Raw genomic sequence first — 23,232 nt, forward strand, 5'->3', positions numbered from 1 at the left:
AACTTACTGACGAGAGGTACAGGTCCAAGGAGCCGAGTACCACCTTCTCCAATGTTTGTGACTAAGACTGGGACAGATACATTTTCAATCTGAGTGCTAAGGGATACACTAAATAAGCAAAAGAATCAGAAGGCCAAGATCAGCAGTGATTGTATTAAATGGCAGCAGAGGCTTAACTGGCCATTTTGATCTACACCCCCTCTGCCTTTTTTTTTGGTCTTAACTCTGAAAATCAGAGAAGCGAGAACAATTTCCTACGAAATCGTGTTTTCTACATTAGTTTCTCATTTCTTGGGCACTCAAATCAGAATAAAACCTTTGAGTTCTGAGCAAAGGTCACCAGATCTGAAACATTAACTCATTTCTCTTCATAGATGCTGCCAGATCTGCTGAGCTTTTCCAGCAATTGCTACTTTTCTAAAACCTACAGACCTTTTCAGACCACTGTTCACAGATTAAAACAGCGAACTGCAATTCATATTTAAAGCAGAAAGCCTCACAGCCCTACAATCCTTTCTTTCAAATCACAAATACTCCCAATAAATTGTTGTCTGGCCATGAGGCAAAGAATACATTAAGAAGTGCAATCAGTTCGAAACTGAAGCATAAAAAAAACAGGAGCCACTTACCTTGGGAATAATCAGCAGAGCATCTGCAAATGCTTGCACTCCCAACTGTGCTCTACCCTTCACATTGGCCTTGTGTTTGATCAAACCGTCTGCTACCGCAACTTCAAATGCACCTGCACCTGCCACTACACAACCTAAAAGACAATGAATACCAACTTCACTATCATTTCATTTGATGACACATGAATGCGTTCCTAAATGCATTTAGTAACCATGCTTGATAGCACGTTACCGAAAGGATGAAGTTATCAATCTCAACTACATGACTGGAGGTGGTGCAATAAGCTCAATGGCATATTAAGAATAAAAATGAAAAGTTGCAAAACCTGGCATAACTGAATACTCAAGCTTTAGCATGAGTATTAGAGAGGCAGGGAGGCAGCAATTGGTGGCTGCCAATACCCATCATCTCATACAATCAGAATCCTTAGTGCAGGAAGAGGTCATTCAGCCCATTGAGTCTGCAACAATCCTTTGAATGGCACCCACCTATCCCCATCCTATCCCAATAACCCTCATTTGCCATGGCCTGTTTCCACACTAAGTAATCTAAATAATCTAATCTAATCCCACCTAACCTGTACATTCCTGGACACTGCAGAACAATTTAACATTGTCAATCCACCTAACCTGCAGGTCTTTGGACTGTGGAGGAACCGACAGCACCCAAAGGAAAACTAAAGAATGTGCAAACTCCAGACAGTCACCCAAGGCTGGAATCAAATCCAGGTTCCTGGCATTGTGCTAACCATGGAACCACAGGGCTGCCCAAAACACAAGTCAAAACCTTTTCGATCTTTCTTCACATCATCTCACAAAATATATTTTTAGAACTTGCAACTGAAGAGAGACCAATGCCACTAATTATAACGAAGCTTTCAATCACTAAAATATTATGGTTATCACAGTCTGCTTCAGTACATTGTATAGTCTGATGCACTCAGGTTTACCTTCCACATGAGATAAGTTCAGGTACCACTTCACATCAATACAGGATCTCAACACAGCATCAGAAATTGTATCTAATTTAGTATTTATACTACAGACTTCAATCATTTAGTCACTTGCCATCCTCGATTGCATTCTTCACAGCACGCAAACCATCACGGACTGCATCTTTGATTTGTGTTAAAGTGTGCTTGTTTGGACCCTTGAGAAGCAAAGTCACTGACCGAGGATTATCACATTGCTCCACAAAGGTGAACTTCTCTTCACCCTAAGCACAAGAGAAAATATTTATTACATTAGTGTAACACAAGGTTCTATTTTCGACATTAAAACTTGGGACATTAAGTAGAGAATTTTGCAAATATTCATCTGCGGAGAATGAAGCAATTTGAAGAGATTACACTATATTTTAGCGAGAAAAAAACCATGAGCTTGAAGGAAGTTTTCCTTGAAGGCCCCCTGTTCTGAAGAGAATCTTTTACATTTATTCACAGAAGCAAACAGGGCTATAGATATATCCCATTTGCAAGTTGCAATGTATAATAATGCAACAGCCCCTTCAAAGTGTTTATACTCAACCCTCTGGAGAAAAATGAAACTCAATCTGATTGAAGCAGGAGTGCTCCTACTCAAAGGTGACACCTATTGTCAAACACTTGCCTGCATGCTCTTCAATGTTCTAAATATAGTCAGTCAATGCCTATTTTCAAGCTACTGCTACAGCTGACAGCTAAATTTTAATGTGCTGAAAAATACATTGAATGGAAGTGTCTACTTTGACATTGAATTATCGGTTTAAACTACTACTGTGACAGAAAAAGCCAAGAAGTACCACGTACCAAAGTGTGCTCATACACAAGTCCAGCATGTCCCAAGCACTCTGGAGTGAGATCCTCCACAGAATTCATGGCAATACCTCCACAAGCAAGCGTCAGCCTGACATATTCAAAAGAACATTGACAGTCAAGACCCAGGGAGTTCCAATAGTTTTAATTTTGCATTTATAGAAGGCAGTCATTCAACAACAGGTTCAAAAAGGCCAATGCTTCAATTTTGTAATATGGGGAAAGGCATTTCATAATGAATACAACTTTAATATTCTACATATGCTCCTTGCTAAACAGGCAATAATCTCAATTTTCATGAAAATTCATTGACCAGAAATGTAAATCATCTTGAAGGATCCAAGACAAGGTTCACAATCATTAAATGCCTTTAGTGAAATAGCCAATTGCCACAATCACATCCCCTTCCCAATGACTATTTTCCAGCTCTGTCAAGTTGTTTGATATTTACATAATGGAATGACGTTAAGGACTTGATAAAATTGTGAAATGCACTATACGAAAGAACATTTTCTTTAAACCTCTTCCAGAAGGCATTTGACAAGTTACTTCACAAAAGTAACAAGCCTTGGAGATAGGATAGAGATTTGGCTGATGGGCAGGAAACAGCAAGTAGGAATAGAGAGTTCTTATTTCAGGTTGACAGCTTATGGCTAGCGGGGTTCTGCAGGAATCAGTGCTGAGATCACACCTAACAATACAGAGGAACCGCGACTATCTGAACGACACAGGTAGGGAGTATAATGTTCAGATAACAATTTAGCCAAGCATCAGGACCTTGAAGTCTGTTTGGATAATCCGAAATTCGGATAATTGAATGGCAGATAATCAAGGTTCCTCTAAATAGATTAGAGGCTTGGAGAAAGAAAGTAAATGTATTGTAGTCAAATTTGCAGACAACAGAAAAATACATGGAAAGACAGGTGGAGAAGGGGATACAAAGTTTAGAGATACACTGATCGGTTAAGTAAGTGGGCAAAAAAGTTGGCAAATGAATTTGGGAAATGTAAAGTTGTTCAATTTGGAACAGAGAAGGAACGGACAGTTTTTTTAAAATGGATAAAAATTGCAGAAAGCTGCATGGAGACCGGGGTGGGGAGAACACTTATGATCTCATTGAAACATTCAATATTCTTAAGGGGCTTGACAGGGTAAATGCTGAGAGGACAATTCCACTCATGAGTCTAGGACCAGACAACAGATTCAGATGAAGTAGCAGCAATTTAAGACAGAGGGGAGGAGGAAGTTCTTGACAGCTGGATGACTTTGGAGCTCCATGACACAGCTATGCAGACAGAGTCCTTGTTTATATTTGATCAATATGGAATCAAAGGTTGTGGGGAAAAGGCAGAAAAAAAGTGAAGAGAAGAGTGTTGGATCAGCAATCATACTGAATAATGGAGCAGACTCAACAACCTTTTCCTACTTCTTGTGGTCTCTCCACATCCTTTTCCTTTAAGATAGTTATACACCCAGAAACAGACCCTTCAGTCCAACTATCCATGGCAACCAGACATCCCAATCTGATCTAGTCCTATTTGCCAGCATTTGGCTCATATCCCTCTTAAACCCTTCCTATTCTATACCCATCTAAATGCCTTTCAAATGTTTATTTTACTCACCTTCATCACATCCTCTGGTAACTCATCCCATACATGCAACACCTGTGAAAAACCTACCTCAGTTTCTTTTTAAATCTTTCCCCTCTCACCTTTAACCTATGCCCTCCAGATCTAGACTCCCACACCAAGGAATAAAAGATGTGGCTATTCACCCCAGTGATGTCCCTCAAATTTTATAAACATGAGAAGCCCCCCCCACCCAGTCTCCGATACTCCAGGGAAAAATAGTCCCAGCTTATTCAGCCTCTCCCCAACGCTCAAACCCTTCAACCTGGCAACATCCTTGTAATTTTTCCAAAACCTTTCAAGTTTCACAATATCCTTCTTATAGCAGGGCAACCAGGATTGAATGCATTATTCTAAAAGTGGCCTCAATGTCCTGCAGAGTTGTAGCATGACATCCCACCTCCAATACAATGTTTAGACTAATGAAGGTAAGCATGCCAAATGCCTTCTTCACCAGACTATGTAGCTGCGACTCCACTTTCAATAAACTATTCACCTGCATCCTTAGGTTTTTGTTCAGCAACACTCCCATTAACTGTACAAGTCCTCATTTGGCCTACCAAAATGTAACAAATTACATTTATCTAAATTAATTTCCATGTGCCACTCCTTGGCCCACACTAGCCCATCTGATTAAGTACCGTTGTATTTCAAGATAACCTTCTTCATTGTCCACACCTCCACCTATTTTGGTTCCACCTACAAACTATCCCTCCTTTATGCACATTCAAGTCATTTGTATAACTGATGAACAAAAGTGGATCCAGTACGGATCTCTGTGGCACACCACTTCATTCCAAAAACAACCCTCTGCCCCCAACTTCAAGTCAATTTGCAAGCTCCCCCGGATCCCATGTGAGCTATCCTCACTGATGTGCAGAACGTTGTTAAAACGCTTTGCTGAAGTCCATATAAACAACACTGCTCTGCCTTCAACAATCTTTTTTGGGGAGATTGAGAGACGTTATTTCAAATGCACAAAACTATGCTGACTCTGCCTGATCAATCCTTGCCTTTCCAAGCATGTAAATCCTGTCTCAGAATTTCCTACAACAACTTACCCACCACTGGTCTATAGTTACCTGGCTTTCCCTTATAGCATTTCGCAAATAATGGCACCACATTAGCCAACCTATTGTCTCCCAGTACCTATAGTGCGGCTATAGGGGCTACAAGTATCTCAGCAAAGGGCCCAGCAATTTCTTCCCTAGCTTCCAGCAAAGTTCTGGGATACATTAATCAGGTGTCATGGAGTTATCTTTCTTCATGCATTTTAAGAAATCCAACACCACCTCTTGTGATATCAACCTTTTAAGACATTATTTATTTGCCCAAGTTCCCTAGTTTCCATGTCCTTCTCCATAGTAAATATTCTCCACACAAAATGTTCCTTTAGTTTCTCAGCCATCTCTTGTGGTTCCACACACAGATGGCCTTGTTGATTCAAAAGGGGACATACATTTAAAAAGGAGACAGGAGAAAGATTTCATAAGGACAAGGGGCCACTTTTTTCCCACAGTGCTTCATGTGTGGATTGAACTGCCAAAAGTAGTAGTCAATGTAGATATAGTTGCAACATTTCAAAGACATTTGAAGAAGTACATGAATAGGAAATGTTGGGAGGGATATGGGCCAAACGCAGGAAAGCTTAACAGTCTAAATTGGGAACATGGTCAGCGTGAACTAGTTGAATCGAAGGGTCTGTTTCCTTGCTGTATCACCCTTATGTCAGATAGCTGTTAGAAAAATAGGACTCTAACAGTAGGGGATTTTAACTTTCCAAACATGTTCCTTAAAACATACCTTTGACTAAGCTTTAAATTCTCTCCAGCATAAGATGACTGTGTTAAATGTTTTTAAAGTCAATTGGGCTACAAGACACTATCTAAATTTGTTAAATAAAAGAACTTCAAATCACTTGCTGGTGTACTTAATAGCATCTTGTCATGTCAGTATTCTACTCTTCCAAGACAAGAGCATTTAAAGCACATTCTGCAAAGACAAACCTTCAGGAGGCCTGATCAAAGAAAAATCGAGCAATTTTTAAAAAATTTTTTTGCAGAAATAATACTGAATGTAGACAGGAAATCTAAAAAAGGAGTTATTTTAAGCCTAATGGCCCATGCGCAGTCATTATTTCACGAACTACAATCAGCCTGCTCTCTAGAGCATTAGCTTGAGGATATTCAGAGCCAACTGGTAATGATGTTAGCTGGTAATGATGTTAGCTGGTATGACTGATCAAACGTTCCAGTTCAAATAATGAGTCAAAACATCTAGGCAGTGGATCTATCAGAGTGCTGATTTTGTTCCAAACTGAGTACCTTATTTCTGTGTGACAACAGCCATATGTGCTGTTAATATATGATTACATTACATGCATTTAATAGAACTAACCTCTCCATATTTCGCCGCTTTGCTCTCCTCAGTGCCACAATACCTTCTTTTGCAAATGCATCTAGTGATAATGGATCGACACCCTACCAAGTCAAAATTAAAATCAAATTATCAAATTAGATTGGAAATTGCAAAATAATGACATTAGATTTTTTAATCCAATCAGGCTGGGGAAAATAAATCTACAGTAGCACTTAATTACAACATTAAAGTGAACTTATAAACTGACAATAAAATATGCAAATAGAGACAACAGTTGAATCAAACCAAGTGCCCTGTCACATTTACTCAAAAAGAGGATGCACAGCAGTAGAGTTCTGTGCAAATATCCATTATCTGTCAGATTGTTATTGTAAGCTATTCTAGAAGAAAAAGATACCTTTCAAGGGATAAAGTATTTTCTAGCTTCCACTGAGAAAAATATTTTGAGACAACGTCCATCATTAAGACAAGAAATTAGAACATCCGAAAATAAAATGAGCCAAGGCAGGAGTTAAGAAATCCAGCTGATTCTTTTCTGCTGGAGATGTAAAATAGAATATTAAAATTCTATTTTGCAAGTGTTGTCCAGCAAGCCCAACTAAAAACAAGTTAAATTAAACAATTTGCTGATATAGTCATATGAAGTAAAAGCTAGTTAAGGGGAGGCAATTTTAAAAATGCCAATGACGACTGTTAGGAGTCTTCATGAATCTTCAGAAGAGTGAAGGGGAGGGACCAAGGTTTGCAAGACACAAAGCATAATGAAGTTATAGCAAAGTACTCACTTTTTGATTAATAACTACAAATCCCTTATTAGATTCACCACAAACTTTTCTCTTCAGTGATATAATTTTGTTAACTCTGTCTTCGATGAATTTCCTCTCAGCTTGCACAAACTTTTCCCTTTCATCAGCACTTTTGTAGAAGAATCCAGAATTTACTTCTCTGGGAACAAACACAAATATGTCAGTGCTGCAGGTTATTCAAAAGGTAAAATGCCAATTGAGTAGTGTTGAGTAGCCAATTGAGTAAAAGACTAATTCAGGACAATAATTGATAGTCATAAGAATTCAACATCAAAAAACAATACACCAGACATCATTCAGAATATCATTATACAGAATAAGACAATTATGATCTTTAGGTGATTACAGAAAATTGTAGAGCCTAAACAGTACTAAATTTCCACATTTAACATTGCCTGATTCTGGCCAATTCAGCTGAAAGCTTAATTTATGACTTGTTTATTTCAGGTCTCAACTACTTAAACTTATTCCAGCTGATCTCAGGATGTTACTGGGACTGGAGGGCTCGAGTTATAAGAGGCTGGATAAGCTGGGACTTTTTCCCTGGAGTGTAGAAGATTGACAGGGGACATTATGAAAGTTTATAAAATCATGACGGGCATAAGTAAAGGTCTTTGCCCTGTGGTTGGGGAGCTCAAAATTAGAGGGCGTAGGTTTAAGGAGGAGGAAAAAGATTTAAAACGGACCCACAGCCAGCTTTTTCAGACAGAGGACAGTTCATACGTAGAGTGAACAGCCAGAAAAGGTGGTGGATGCAAGTAGTTCCACCATTTAAAAAGACATTTGGACAGCTAAATAAAAGAGAAATGTATAGAGAGATTGAGGCCAAACACAGGCAAATGGGGCCAATTTAGTTAGGGAAACTTGAGTGGCAGGGACCAAAGCAATTGCTTTGTGCTGCATGACTATTAGTTGGGGAATTGAGAAACACGGTTGGCGGAAAGTCTGAACTGGCAACTCAACATTCTGGGGTATTGGATCTTCAGGCAAGACAAAGGAGCGTGTAAAAAGGGCGAAAGCAAAATGGGGAGGTTTTAGAGGCTTTGTCAGGCTTAAAAACAGACAAATCTTCTGGCCCAGATGCACTGTGTCCAAGCTGCTGTGGAAGATGAGACAGGAAATTGCAGAGGCTTTGACACAAAATTTTAATTCCTCGCTGAAAGACAATTTATATCCACTTGGAAAGTCATTAAGGATAGGCAGTACAGTTTTGTCAGAGGAAGGTAATGCCTAATAAATCTGTTTGAGTTTACTGAAAACATGACCAAGTGTGTGGATGAGGGAAGTTCAGTTGGTGTAGTTTTTATGAAGTGTCGCAAAGCTTTTTGACAAGGTCCCACATGGGAGGCTGCTTGAGAATTCAGGGAAGTTTGGCAAAATGGATTAGAAACTGACTTAGTAATAGTGCAGTGGTAGAAGGCTGTTCGAGTGACTGGAGGTCACTGTGCAGCAGTGCAAAATGAGAATCAGTACTGGGACCTTTATTGTTTGTTATATACATAAGTATATAGATGAAAATATGGAGTGAATCTTAAGCAAGTTTGCAGACAGCAAGATTTGTGGGATGGTTAATAGCAAAGAAAATGCTGTCAGTTGCAGGAAGATCAGTCAGATGGGCAGGGCAGTGGCAGCTGGAATTTAACCCTAATAAATGAAGTGATGAGAGCGAGAGACTAAGAACAATAAGGTTGGTTAGGCCACAGCTGGATTTCTCTATACAGTTCTGGTCACCTCACTACAGGGGGGAAGTGATAAAAGTAGAGGTGGTAGAGAAAAGGCTCACCAGGATGCAGGCTGGGATTGGGAAATTGAGCTGTTAGGAGACTAGATAGGCTTGGATCATTTTTGGGGCAGAAGTGGGTGCTGCAGATGCTGGAGATTAGAGTCAAGATTAGAGTGGTACTGGAAAAGCGCAGGTCAGGCAGCATCCGAGGAGCAGGAAAATTCGATGTTGTGGGCAAAAGCCCAGATTATTTTCTTTACAGCAGCAAAGACTGAGGGGTGACATATCTGAGGTGTGTAAGATTCTGAGGAGAGTGAATAGGGTGAATACACAGCAGCTGCTCCCCATGGTTGAGGGGACTGTTTTCAGTAAAGGACTGGAGTATCAGCTGGATTTAAGAAAAAAATTATTTCACTCAGAGGGCGCTGGAATTCACTGCCTGGGAAGGTAGTGAAGAGTGAAAATCTGGAAACCTTTAAAAATATTTGTATGAACACTGGAGATACATAATATTCAAGGATATGGGACAAATGCAGGAAATTGGGATTAATGCGCCTTTAGTGACAGTTATATCGGTGCAGACCCGATGGGTCAAAGGACAATTTCTGCACTGTATGCCTCGATGGCTCAAAGGACACTGATTCAAGGTCTTTGGCAAAAAAACATCTTTGGTCATTCAACTAAAAAAATCATTTCAGACTGAGTAGTTAGGATGAGTTAGGAATGCACTACCTGAAAGAATGGCAGAAGCAGATTCAGTTGAGGCATTAAGAGGAAACTAGATTGCTAACCAAAATCAAAGAATGTACTGGGCTGCAGGGAGACGGCAGGAATGATACTTAGTCATTTGTTCCAAAATACAGTCAGCAAAGCCATGACAAGCCAAATTGCCTTTAACTGGGATTGGACCCCACATATACATGAAGTCATTCAAAACTCTGCTCATCCCAATCATCCATTATCCTGTGCTACTGGACCTGTATTGGCTCCAAGTCAAGCAAAAATCCTGATTCTAAAATTTACCTTAACTTGTAAACTTAACCACTGCCTCACTCCGCCCCATCTCTAATCTCCTCCAACTAGAATATCTTCAGTCATTTATTTATCTCAAATATCCTCCATTTTCCTCTTTCAACACCCATCTCTCTCCAAACAGTTCCAATTCATATACCCATCCAGATGCCTTTTAAATGTTGCAATTGTACCAGCCTCCACCACTTCCTCTGGCAGCCCATTCCCCACACGCACCACCCTCTGCGTGAAAAAGCTGCCCCTTAGGGGCAACAGGCAATATCTTTCCCTTCTCACCCAAACCTATGCCCTCTAGTTCTGGACTCCCCCCACCCCAGGGAAAATACTTTGTCTATTTATCCTATCCATGCCCCTCATGCTTTTATAAACATCTATAAGGTCACCCCTCAGCTTCCGATGCTCCAGCGAAAATAGCCCTAGCCTATTCAATCTCTCCCTATAGCTCAAACCCTCCAACCCTGGCAGCATCCTTGTAAATCTTTTCTGAATCCTTTCAAGTTTCACAACATCTTTCCGATAGGAAGGAGACCAGAATTGCACGCAACATTCCAAAAGTGGCCTAACCAAGTGGCCACAACATGACCTCCCAACTCCTGTACTCAATATTCTGACCGATAAAGGAAAGCATACCAAACACCACCTTCGCTATCATACAGTTTCTTTCCATTTTATACATTCTCATGGCCAGTGATGTAATAACTATATAATACAATCACATCGATATCCCTCAATCTAAGTTCTTCCTCTCAAAACGATTGGTGTGAGGGCAATAGGTGACTCTGCCTCAAAACATTTATAGTTTTAATTCAGCTCAACTTTAGCCTGACTGCACTTACGTTTTTTCATACTCGAGAGAAATGTTGCAGGTAAGAATATAAGCATCTTCAACCCTCTTCTTCATATCTGGGTGACGAGCACCGTGGTCCAACACCAGTCCTCTCACCAGACTGCAAAAAGAATATTTTCAGTTACCATCAATAAATAAATGTCATGAACATTTAATAGACCAGTATGAATAAAAATCTTGGCCCTTAACAGAGGGATCAGTCAGGGGATGCAGTTTGAAGGCAAGAGCCTCGACATTTCGTAGATCTATGGAAGCAAGTTTTGACCCAGAGAACTGCCTGCCTGAAAGGACGGTAGAGGTAGGAACCCTCAATTTTAAGAACCATTTACATGATTTACTTGAAGTGCCATAGCATTCAACGGTTACAAGCCAATTGGTGGCAATTGGAATTTCAACAAATAAGTGTTTGATGACATATTTCTGTGCTTTAAAACTCTGACAAGTTGTGGATTCATATTTCAAATTGAAGCCTGAACATCAATCCATTTAAATATTAGGAACTAGTTGGACTAAAATGAAGTCAGCAAAAACTGAAATGAAAAATTAGAAACCAACTTTTAACAGTGGAGCTAGTAAGAAATGAAATCCAGCTCAGTTTTGAGGAACGCAACATTTTATACTTTAAAATTCACACCAAACAGTCCATGAATAAAAGAGAACTAGAAAAGCATTGTATTTAAAAATAACGAGACCCAAAGATCCCCTTCACGAGTAACAAATTTATTCCTTATTTAATTCTAGAGCAGAACTTTCTTGAATACCACTGCTGGAGTAGGTATTAAAAGTTCAGATGTTTCAAAAGGAATAGGGAAGGAGATAAAAGAGGGGAGGCAGTGGAATTGCTAATCAGGGGTAGTATCACAGCTGCGGAAACTGAAGTCATCGAGGAGCATTTGTCAACAACGGTATGAGTGAAAAGTCAGAAACAGGAAAGGGGAGTTTACTATTCAGAGACACTGAACAGAAGATTGGGAGGCAGATTTGGAAAGGTTTGTCGTTATGGGTGACTTCAACTTCTCTAATATCGACTGGAAGCTCCTTAGTGTAAATAGGTTAAATTGAGCAGATTTTGTCGAGTGAGTCTGGGAAAGATTCCTGACTCAATATGTAGATAGGCTGACTACAGGGAAGGCCATATTAGATTTGGTGCTTGACAACGAACTAGGTCAGGTGTCGGATCTCTCAGTAGGAGAGCATTTCAGCGAGTGACCACAATTCCCTGACTTTTACTATAGCCATGGAGAGGGACAGGATCAGACAGTATGGGCCAGTATTTAATTGGGGAGGGGGGGGGGGGGGGGGGGGGGGGGGAGGGGAAGAAGAGAGAATAGCAATCCTATTAGGGTGGAACTGTGGAGTATAAACTAAGAGCACATATTTTCAGGGAAATGCACAAGTGTGGAGGTTGTTTAGAATGCTGAATAGAATAGATTTGTCTCACTGAGGCAAGCAAGGGATGGTAGGGTGAAGGAACCTTGGATAACAAGCGACGTTAAGAGAAAGGAAGCTTACTTAAGGTTGAGGGAGCAAGGATCAGACAGGGCTCCAGAGGATTACAAGGTAACCAGGAGTAAACTGGGAGGCAGGAAGAAATTGAAGAGAGCTAGAAAAGGGCATGAAAAAGCCTTCGTGGGTAGAATTTTAAAATAAACCCCAACACATTCTATACGACTGTGAGGAACAAGAAGATGACAAGAGGGAGGGTTGGGCTGATCAGGGATAGCAGAAGGAACTTGTGCCTGGAGTCGGTGGTGGTAGAAGAGGTCCTTAATTAATACTTTGCTTCAGTAAGATGGACCTTGTCATTTGTAAAGACAGCATGAAAGAGGCTGATATGCTCAAGTAGTTGATGTTAAGGAGGAGGATGTGCTGGAAACTTTGAAAAGCATGACAATAGGTAAGTCCTCTGGGCCAGCTGTGATATACCAAAGGTCATTACAAGTAGTAAGAGAAAAGATTGTTACATCTTTGGCGGTGATCTTTGCATCCTCAGTGTCCACTTGAGTAGTATCAGATGATTGGAGGGTGGCAAATGTTATTCATAGAGATGTACAGCATGGAAACAGACCCTTCGGTCCAACCCGTCCAGATATCCCAACTCAAACTAGTCCCACCTGCCAGCACCCTCCAAACCCTTCCTATTCATTTACCCATTCCCTTGTTCAAGATGTGAATATGGATAACCTTGGGAATTACAGAACAGTCAGTCTTATGTTGGTAGTGGGCAACTATTGGAGAGGATTCTGAGAGACAAGATTGATGATTATTTGGAAAAATAGTTTCATTAGAGATAGTCAGCATGGCTTTGAGGGGGACAGGTCATGCCTCAAGCCATATTGAATTCTTTTGAGGAAGTGACAAAACACATTGATGAAACTACAGCAGTGGATATGGTTTATGTGGATTTTAGCAAGGCGTGTGTCAAGGCTCCCCATGGTAGGCTCATCCAAAGTAAGGAGGCATGGCATACGAGGAAATCTGGTTGTCTGGATACAGAATTGGCTGGCCCAAAGATGACAGCTGGTGGTGGTAAGTGGAAAGTATTCAGCCTGGAGATCAGAGACCGGTGGTGTTCTGCAGGGATCTGATCTGGGATCGCTGCTCTTTTTGTGATTTTAATAAATGACTTGGAGGAGGTAGTAGAAAAGGTGGGTAAGTTAAGTTTGCCAATGACACGGTGGTTGAAGGAGTGGTGGATAGTGTGGAGAGCAAGCATGGGTTGCAATGAGACATGGACAGGATGCAGAGCTGGGCTGATAAGTGGCCGATGGAGTTCAACCTGGAAAAGCGTGAAGTGATTCACTTTGGAAGGTCAAATTTGAATGCAGAGTACAGGGTTAAAAGACAGGATTCTTGGCAGTGTGGAGGAACAGAGGGATCTTGGGGTCCACATCCATAGATCCCTCAAAGTTGCCACCCAAATCCATATGGTTGTAAAGAAGTATAGCGTGTTGGCCTTCATTAGCAGGGGGATTGAGTTTAAGAAGTGCAAGGTTATGTTGCAGTCCTATAACACTCTGGTTAGACCACACTTGAATATTGTGCTCAGTTCTGGTCACCTCATTATAGGAAGGATGTGGAAGTTTTAGAGAGGGTGCACAGGATGCTGCCTGGACTAGAAGGCATGTCTTATAAAGGAAAGTTGAGGAAGCGGAGGCTTTTTTCCTGTGGAGAAAAGAAAGATGAGAGGTGACCTCAAAAAGGTGTACAAGATGACGAGGCGCATAGATGGAGTGGATAGCCAGAGACTTTTCCCCAGGGTGGAAACCACTATCAACAGGGGGCATAATCTGAAGGTGACTGTAGGAAGGTTTAGGGGAGGTATCAGAGATAGGTTCTTTACGCAGAGTGGTGGGTGCATGGAATGCACTGCCAGCAGTGCAAGTAGAGTCAGATACATAAGGGACATTTAAACAACTCTTGGATAGGCACATGGATGATAGTAAAATGAAGGGTATGTAGGTTAGTCCGATCTTAGAGTAGGATAAAAGGTCAGCACAACATTGAGGGCTGAATGACCTGTACTGTTCTACATTCTAAGTTGGTTCTCAATGATCAGCAAAATTGTCATAATAGCTAATTCTGCCACTCACTGGAGTCAGCTTTCACTGGTTAATACTTACTTTGTGTCACTCTCAGTTTTGTGTTTCATCTCCATAATCTCAACCATGAAGAGATCAATGGGTTCATTTGGTTTCCTCACTGCCAGCACAGCATCGACTACAGCCTAGAAATGATCAAACACTACATAGCTGGACATTCAGTTTTATAATGAAATTATGTAACACAATCTTAATAATGCCTCAGAGATTACACACTTAATATGCAACCAAATCAGAAACAATTTATTACTTTACTCATCTTAAGAATGCATGCAAGAATGAGAGACAGCAAAACAATCTTGTCTGCTGTTAAGTTAAATACCACAGGCTAACTGGAAAAGAATGCACAATATAATTTAGTCCCAGTTTAAAAAATGTACATTTGTCACATTTTTATACAAACCTACTACTACCCCAAGATCCACTTTTCATATAGAATCTTGGCCAGGTAATTATGGCACATTGCAATTACATTTTATCAGTGTTGGTACCATGACATCTCCAGGGGGATTTCTGCGACGAACTTACATTCCGATGCCACATGAAGGTGAACATTGCAATTTCAATACAAAACTTTACAAGATTTGCAATGCCCATACCTCTAATAACTTGTATTCACCTTTTGAATGTTACTGTGACAGGACACGGCACAAATTTCAATCAAGTGAAGATAATCTAGCATGATGTCTGGCTGCTTTAACTACGTAAGAGCTAATGCAGAATTTAGTCATGCACTGATAACACAATTACTTGATAATACCTAACTAGGACAGAAAGAAAATGATGGAATTTCATTTTAAACTGCAATGGAAACCGCTTGAATATCTAGAAAATGCAGAATGTGATGCTACACTGAAGGCTCGGTAGATGGAATTTTAAATCTATGAATACCTCTGTTAAGACATCTGCCAATTCCTTGTGCACCTTGGTGCGCAATGATGTTCTCGCAACATTGATCAGCGTCTCTCTGTCCATCTCTTTGGTTATTTTCACTTGCTCCAAAATCTCAAGAGCCTTGTCTTTTGCAGCTTCAAACCCTTCTGTCACAATCCTGGGATGCAAGCCCTGAAAAGAAACGGAACAATACTCTAAATGAAGTCCTCAATATGTTGCTGAACAAAGTTACATTAATGGTGCAATTTTCATCTTTGATTAATAATCCCCCCATGACTTGACCCCTCCTCTACCTTGAGCCTATCCTAACTCTTCAACACCAAGCTCTCTACAGTTATTGAGAGGATCTAAAATCTGGATTTAGGCTATTGTCAGGAGTAACCATTTAATGCATGCTTTTACGAACTTAAGAAAATACAAAAAACATAAAATAACATAACAAGATGGCTTCTAACTGCTGAAAACTACATTCCTCAACTAATATATAAAAAAAAGAGATTAGCAAACAATGCCCTGTACATGGTATGAATTAAATAAGTTAGCCATGACATTATTAAAGTATCCTAAATTGACCTCGGAAACCCGGTGCCCTGGAGATAAAGACGTGCAAAACAGGTCAGTTCCCAGGAAATATCATTGGTTTAATTTTATGTCTATTTGTCATTTTATTGTATTAATTTTGCAATTAAGGCTGTTCTGTTTGTTAAAAGACCTATAACTGTTGCCTGTGTTTAAACTAAGGGCAGCAGCTTTTCCAGAGTACCCCCGTGTTGCTGGATAACCCATACTCGGCGTCATAAATTGTTGAATCAGACAGAGGTGCTCACGTTTATTTGACCGATCATGGAAGCGTGAGGCCCCTCCCAGAGGTCCAGGTTTACAATTACTGACCTGTTATGTCAATGTTAACCATTCCACTGACTTCCTTGATAGAAGTTTCCTTTCAAAACCTCCTCAGAAGCTCCTTAAAACCTACCTTATCAGTCCTAACACTATGTCTCACGCAACAAAATTTAATTTTACAAGAAAAACTTAAATGCAAAAAATTAGATTAGATTACTTACAGTGTGGAAACAGGCCCTTCGGCCCAACAAGTCCACACCGACCCGCCGAAGCACAACCCACCCAAACCCATTCCCCTACATTTATCCCTTCACCTAACACTACAGGCAATTTTTGGATTGTGGGAGGAAACCGGAGCACCTGGAGGAAACCCACGCAGACACAGGGAGAATGTGCAAACTCCACACAGTCAGTCGCCCGAGGCGGGAATTGAACCTGGGTCTCTGGCGCTGTAAGGCAGCAGTGCTCACCACTGTGCCATGTTTAACCAAAGAAATGTTTTTGGCTAAGATTCACATTACATACACCTCCAGAGTAATTTATTAACTTAAATACATAACATGGTTGTGGTTTTGTTACCTCCGAAATGTAGAGATCAGCTTGTTTCAGCAACTCGCCAATGATCAGTACGTTGGAAGTGGTGCCATCACCAGTCATGTCATCCTGAGCTGTTGCCACTTTAGCTATTAAAGAAGCTGTTGGGTGTTGTATTTGCTGTAGAATAATTGAGATTTTCATAATTAATACCTTACAGCACATTCCAGAGGTTTCGATTTTTATCTCATTGAAGGACTAGAAAGAGATCAAGCGACTACTCAACTGAAGTTAGTTTAACTCTGCAATGTCAGAAGTCACATGACATCAGGTTACAATCCAATAGGTTTATTTAAAATAACAATTTTGAAGTGCGGCTCCTCTGTCAGATGAAGTGGAGGAAGGCACACAGGCGCAGGATATATAGGCACAGAGATAATGGCAAGTTAATTCCCAGTAAATAAACCTGATAAGCTGGTGTTGTCGGACTTCTGACTCTGTCCAACACCGGCATCTCCACAACGCAATTAGACTATGGCCAATCTTATTCACAATTAGATTTAATTAGATTACTTAGTGTGGAAACAGGCCCTTCGGCCCAACAAGTCCACACTGACCCTCCGAAGAGCAACCCACCCAGACCCATTCCCCTGCATTTACTCCTACACCTAATACTACGAGCACTTTAGCATGGTCAATTCACCTAACCCGCACATCTTTGGACTGTGGGAGAAAACCGGAGCACCTGGAGGAAACAGACACAGACACGGGGAGAATGTGCAAAATCCACGCAGAGTTTCTCAAGGAAGGAATTGAACCCAGGTCTCTGGCGCTGTGAGGCAGCTAACCACTGTGCCACCCCAACTACTTTCTGAAACTTCTCCAAGAACTTCAACAAATTTTTCAACTGACCCATAGCTTAGTTTTATTTTTATGAAGTTTCCAGATTTACATTATGGATGTTCTTTGGAACATAACCTGATTGACATAGCTCTCATTTCAAGCCAATTCCTGGTATTTTGGACAGTCAGATGAGCAGAAACACCTGTTCTATCTATCTAACCAACATTTGTTAAACAAATATTAAAATGCAAAACATCAGTGCAAGTTTTTCAACCTTTTCCAATTACGGTTCCCAATGAATATAGGTGTTGACAGCATACGTGTCACTGAGAACTAGGTGTCTTACTCATAACAATGTGAAAGTGTACAGGTATGGATAACTCTGGTGTCCAAGATTAGCTAAGTCATACTGCTAATTGAAGGAGTTATCAGCACCCACAATAACCACATCTCATCACCCTCAGGAAAAAAAAAGTGGGATAAACACGAGCTGAATAGTTACATTATGCAGACAGATGAGTTACATCAACCATTAAACAAACTCAACTCTAAATTAATTGAAAAACCAAGATAATTGCAACAATGACAACTTATAGTTAATTAAACATCAAAACATTGCAATATCAAGTATGAGGTAGCCACATCAGGAGATATGAGGTCAAAAGTTTGGTAAGGAGGTAGATTTTAAAGGAGATCTTAAGCAGGAAAATGAGTGTGCTTTGGGCTTCAACAGTTGAAAGCTCAGCAGGCAATTGTAGTATAACGATGATTGGAAAGTATACTAGGCCGGATCAGGAGTAATATCTTGGACGGGGGGGGGGAATATAAAAATGAAGACAAGAACTGGGACCAACATAGGCCAGTCAGCACAGAACTGGCAGGAAAATGGGTCTTGCTGCAATTTACAGCAGAGTTTGGAATCACCTCAACATTACAAGACAAATGCATTGGAACAGCCAAGTCTCAAGATAAGAAAAGCATGAATGACATTTTCAATACAGGAGCAAAGATGGGGGCAGAGTTCAAGGTCAAAAAGGTGTAAACAGATTGCGTGGACACATTGCACAAGTCTAAGATTTAGAATCAATGGATATAGAAACGCACCATGAATTTGTTTGAAGTAGTTGTCACAATTGAGACCGCGTTTCTAGTCCCAAAATATGCATCTAGTTATGACTTCATATAGTGATCGGAACAAGGACCAGTTGGACTTCATTGAATATGACTTCCCTAATTGGCCCAAGATAACAACCCCAATCAGGGATTCCTGACTCACAGATATCAACAGGAATCTCAAAGCAACAAGTAATTCTCTTAACAGCTTGTGGAACTGCAGACTTTTCCAATATTAGGAGCCTAACTTTCCCTGAGACACCAGAGACTTAAAAAGAAAAAATAAACAGGAGTCTCAATCACGTAGCATTGCCCTCTCTCGAGAAGGGCACAGCTTGTCACTGGCCACGCGGGTGTTTGCTTTCTTCCTGGTGGTGTAATATAAATAAAGATTTACCCACTTATTGTTCTTCACTGTGTCTTACAAAATGTCATACACACAAAATGGACGCTGAGAAAAATGAAGCACTACTGCAGTTAGGCAGTAGTGTGGGGTAAAGAAAAGACAAAAAGAAAAAAATAAACTGGAGTCTCAGGGACTAGCTCTGAGCTAGCTGGTCAGAATCCAGAACGCATAAACAAAGAATAACTTGGTGAGGGGATCCTGGCCCCTCTGTGGAGTTATTTCATTTTTGGTACAGCAATATCCAGCTATAGTTGCCCAAATTTCTAACATTATTTCTATGGAAACTATATGACACTCACCATTTCATGCAACAAAACATTACCATCTTTGGTAAGCTTGATATCCCCAGCACCAGAAACGAGCCTGAAGACAAAAAGATTGCAGCTTCTTAACTGGAAGTTCTAATAGTGTATATTTCAACCTGTAAGCATGTTAAATTTTCACAATCAAATTATGAATACTTACAAAACTGATACTGAGCAAAATTGGAGCTATCAGCTTACAAGCCCCAAGGGCCAAATGGACCAAGGTCATAGGCCTTAGAAGAAATAGCTAGTGGCAGCATTATATATTGATTTTAATGTGCAAACATTTTCTGTATTTGGGGAAGATTACAGTCAATTGGGAGAGAGGAAATGTACTTCCATTATTCAAATAAGGTGGGACACAAAAACAAAAACCAGTTACAGGGAAAATATGAAAAGCCATCTCAAAGGATGGCGACTTCGATTAATTCAAGACAATTAGAGAAATAATAGTTGCAGCATGGTGGCAGTGGTGAGCACTGCAGCCTCAGTGCCATGGACCGATTCCAGCCTAAGGCAACTGTATGTGTGGAGTTTGCACATTCTCCCCACGTCTGCGTGGGTTTCCTCCAGATGCTCCAGTTTCCTCCCACAATCCAAAGATGTGCAGGTCAGTTGGATTGGCTATGCGAAATTGCCCATAGTGTTAGGTGCACTAGTCAGAGGGGAAAGTGTCTAGAGGGTTACTCTTGGGAGGGTCAGAGTGCACTTTTTGGGCCAAATGGCCTGTTTCCACACTGTAGGGAATCTAAAGTTTTATGGAAGGGAAATACTACTTAACCCATTTAATCAAGACCTCAGATTAAGTGCTGTGGATAAAGGAAAACTGATGAGATACTTCAATTTGGCATCTTATCGAATGCTTTCTGGAAATCTCAGGCTACTGCAGAAAATGAAAACCCCAGCAGAGGGGGTAACAGAGAGGATAGTTGGGATATCATCGACAGGCAAAGAAGGAGGCAAAATTGGGTTACTTCTTGACAGCATGTAATAGGGACTTGCAGATTCCTCTACAGTTGGGAACTTCAAACACTTATCACCCAAGAGTCAAGAAATTCCTTATCTTGGGTCTAAATGATCCATCCATTATCCGGAGATGTCCCCGGGTTTTGGACTCCATCACACGCACACCCAGCCTGTCATGTGCTACAAAAATCTTTTCAGGTTCAACAAAATTACCCTCATTCTTCAGAATTCAGACTAAGCATCTCCTCAAACGTCTCCCTCGCAGTGTGCCTTTCACATCTCTTCTCCCCACTAGCCCCATGATGTCCCTCGCCCATCCTTTGACCTCTCTTCAGCAGCCCCATGTCCTCCCATTCCTCTTCACCCCACCCCCGTACCCCCCACCCCGACCCTCCCCGTCCCTTCCGCCCCAGCCCCAGCCCCCCTTCACCCACTCCCGGACTCTCCCCTTCACCCCTTCCCTTTCTCTTCACCGTTTCCTTGACCCTCCGGTCCTCCTTCCCTCCTCTCCGCCTGAGCCCTCCTGCCTAATCCGCACTGAGCACGTGCTCCCGCTGCCGGCTCATTAGGCCGCGGCTTCTCACATTTTCATGGTTCCCTTCGGACCCAGATTCGTCCTCAGCACATCCTGTAGGCCTCGAGCCGCGCTAATATTAACAGCGAGGGCAGCCTGGGCCCTGGCTATCTCCGCTTTCGGGTTGAGAGCTTTGATCGCAGACATTGCAACGACTGAACCGCCCAACGCTCAACTCAGTCCTGGGCTCAACCGTAACCGCCCGATTCTTCATCCTATTGGTTGATTGCCGGCCGCCCTCCCTTACGTCATTCGCAGCTCACTCGGCAGCCGCCCAGTGTATAGTCTGTTTACACGTCAATCAGCATCGCTTGTGGTTTCCTACGGCATGATTGGACAGTATTCCTGTCAATCAGCAGGACCGGTTCGCTGATTGGTTTTCACGTTGGTTGCTGGGCGATGACTTGGAGAATATTCTGGAAACTTGGAAGGTAAGCGGCTGCGCCTGCGGGGAGGCTGGTGGAGGAATCACAGCATTTTATTTTATTTTTTTTCTTTTGGCAATGCTGTATGATCAAACAATCTCCTGTTTATTTTTTTTTCCCCAGCACCCATGGTGTGTGTGTGTGTGAGACACAGTGAGAGACACACAGTGCATGAATCTTTATTCAATTTCCATCACCAGGAAGATAGGAAACAAGCACTGCCCTTCCCATCAAAGGGCAATGCTGTGTGATCAAAACAGTGGAGGGGAGGGTAGGGACTAAATCAAAATAGAGTTGGAGGGGGAAAATAATGCACTCCACTCCCTGCGGCGCCCACCTCTCCCTGAACGACTCCAGGGTGTTGGTGGACACCGCGTGCTCCTTCTCCAAGGACACCCGGGCTCTAACGTAACCGTAGAAGAGGGGCAGGCAGTCGGCCCTAACGACCCCCTCCACGACCCGCTGCCTGGACCTGTTGATGGACAGTTTGGCCAGGCCCAGGAGCAGACCCACGAGGAGGTCTTCAGACCTGCCCTCCCTCCTCCGTACCGCGTGCCCGAAGATCAGGAGCGTGGGACTGAAGTGCAGCCAGAAGCAGAGGAGAAGGTTTTTAAGAAAATCAAAAAGGGAGTGCAAACGCCCACACCCAATATATACATGGTCCACGGACTCCACAGTGCCACAGAACAAGCAGTTGGGCTGGGAGTCCGTGAACCACCGCAATCTGCAGTTACAGGGGACTGCTGCGTGCAGCACCCTCCACCCCAGATCCCCGAGAGAAAGAGGGAGGACTCCCGCGTAGAGAGCCCTCCACTGGGGATCCCCACCGCCCGGTAGCGTGTCCGGACGGTGGATGAGGGAGAAGAGGTGGACGGTGTGCAGCAGCAGTCTATACAGGGTCCTCCTTTTTATATCCTTGAAAGGAGCAAAATTAAAATTCCGGAGGCGGCTCAGGTTCTGGGGCACAGGCTCTCGCGGGAAGTACGGGACCTTGGGGCCAATGTGGAATTCCGTCCGGGCTGTGGTGAGCGCGGACAGGATCCCACCGCACACCTGAGTGTCCTCCAACTGGTGCACTAAGTCGGGTCCGAGCACCGCCGTTTTAAGGCGTCGGATGGCGGTGGCCACGTACCGGACGTCTACCACTGCCCTGCTAGCTATGTCCTGCGGCAGCGTCCAGCCCAGGCCCCCGGCACCCAGCACGTCCCCGACCCTGGTCACCCTCGCCGCCACAGCCCTCCCCTCCGACAGCCACTCGAACCCGCGAGTATGGAGGTGCGGATTCCTGAGCAATGGCTCTCTGACGACAGCCGCTACTCCAGCCGGAGGGTAGGCGCGACGCGATTCGACCATGTTCCAAACAGTGATCAGGTCCTGGTAAAAGACAGACAGTGTCTTGAGGGCGACCTCCAAACCGTCATGGTCGACGAACAGGAGCTGGGTGTCGTAGTTGAGGTTACACACCTGGCGGAAAAAGTACTTCGCCATGGCGCACCACCTCCTCAATAAGGAGACTCAGAACCTGTGCGGCGACCCAGTGCATCTTTTTGTCCCAGAAGAAGTCTACCAACATTCTCTGGATGTCAGCAACAAAGCCAGGAGGAGGGACCAAAGTGACCAGCCGGTACCACAACATGGTGGCCACCAGCTGGTTTATGACCAGCACTCGACTCCTGTAAGATAGCACTCGGAGCAGTCCTGTCCAGCGGCCTAGGCGAGCTGAGAATTTGGCCTCCAGCTCCTGCCAGGATTCCTCAGCCGGGCTGAGGTAGACCCCCAGGTAGAGGAGATGGGTGGTACTCCAGCTGAACCCCCGTAACTCCTCCGGCAGAGAGTCCACCCGCCACGGACCGACCAGTAGTCCGGAACATTTGGCCCAGTTGATCCTGG

General features: G+C 42.5%; 1 protein-coding gene and 1 non-coding gene across 2 annotated transcripts in view; both read right to left on the reverse strand.

The window, feature by feature from the left end:
* Positions 1-21,125, reverse strand: part of cct6a (chaperonin containing TCP1, subunit 6A (zeta 1)) — a 34,608-nt gene extending 13,483 nt beyond the window's left edge. The window contains exons 1-11 of the mRNA XM_072589252.1: positions 20,928-21,125; positions 19,372-19,435; positions 16,756-16,890; positions 15,331-15,504; positions 14,461-14,564; positions 10,827-10,937; positions 7,215-7,374; positions 6,448-6,530; positions 2,417-2,513; positions 1,698-1,845; positions 630-763 (exon numbers count right to left, since the gene is read on the reverse strand). Of these exons, the coding sequence (XP_072445353.1) occupies positions 630-763; positions 1,698-1,845; positions 2,417-2,513; positions 6,448-6,530; positions 7,215-7,374; positions 10,827-10,937; positions 14,461-14,564; positions 15,331-15,504; positions 16,756-16,890; positions 19,372-19,435; positions 20,928-21,064 (1,347 nt within the window). The 5' untranslated portion in view covers positions 21,065-21,125. The remainder of the gene's footprint in view (positions 1-629; positions 764-1,697; positions 1,846-2,416; positions 2,514-6,447; positions 6,531-7,214; positions 7,375-10,826; positions 10,938-14,460; positions 14,565-15,330; positions 15,505-16,755; positions 16,891-19,371; positions 19,436-20,927) is intronic.
* On the reverse strand, positions 15,047-15,172 carry LOC140491699 (small nucleolar RNA SNORA15). Its single transcript, XR_011963371.1, has one exon. It is a non-coding gene; the product is annotated as a small nucleolar RNA SNORA15 (small nucleolar RNA).
* Positions 21,126-23,232: the final 2,107 nt, after the last annotated feature.

The sequence above is a fragment of the Chiloscyllium punctatum genome, chromosome 19 (genome assembly GCF_047496795.1).
Source record: "Chiloscyllium punctatum isolate Juve2018m chromosome 19, sChiPun1.3, whole genome shotgun sequence".
NCBI lineage: Eukaryota > Metazoa > Chordata > Chondrichthyes > Orectolobiformes > Hemiscylliidae > Chiloscyllium > Chiloscyllium punctatum.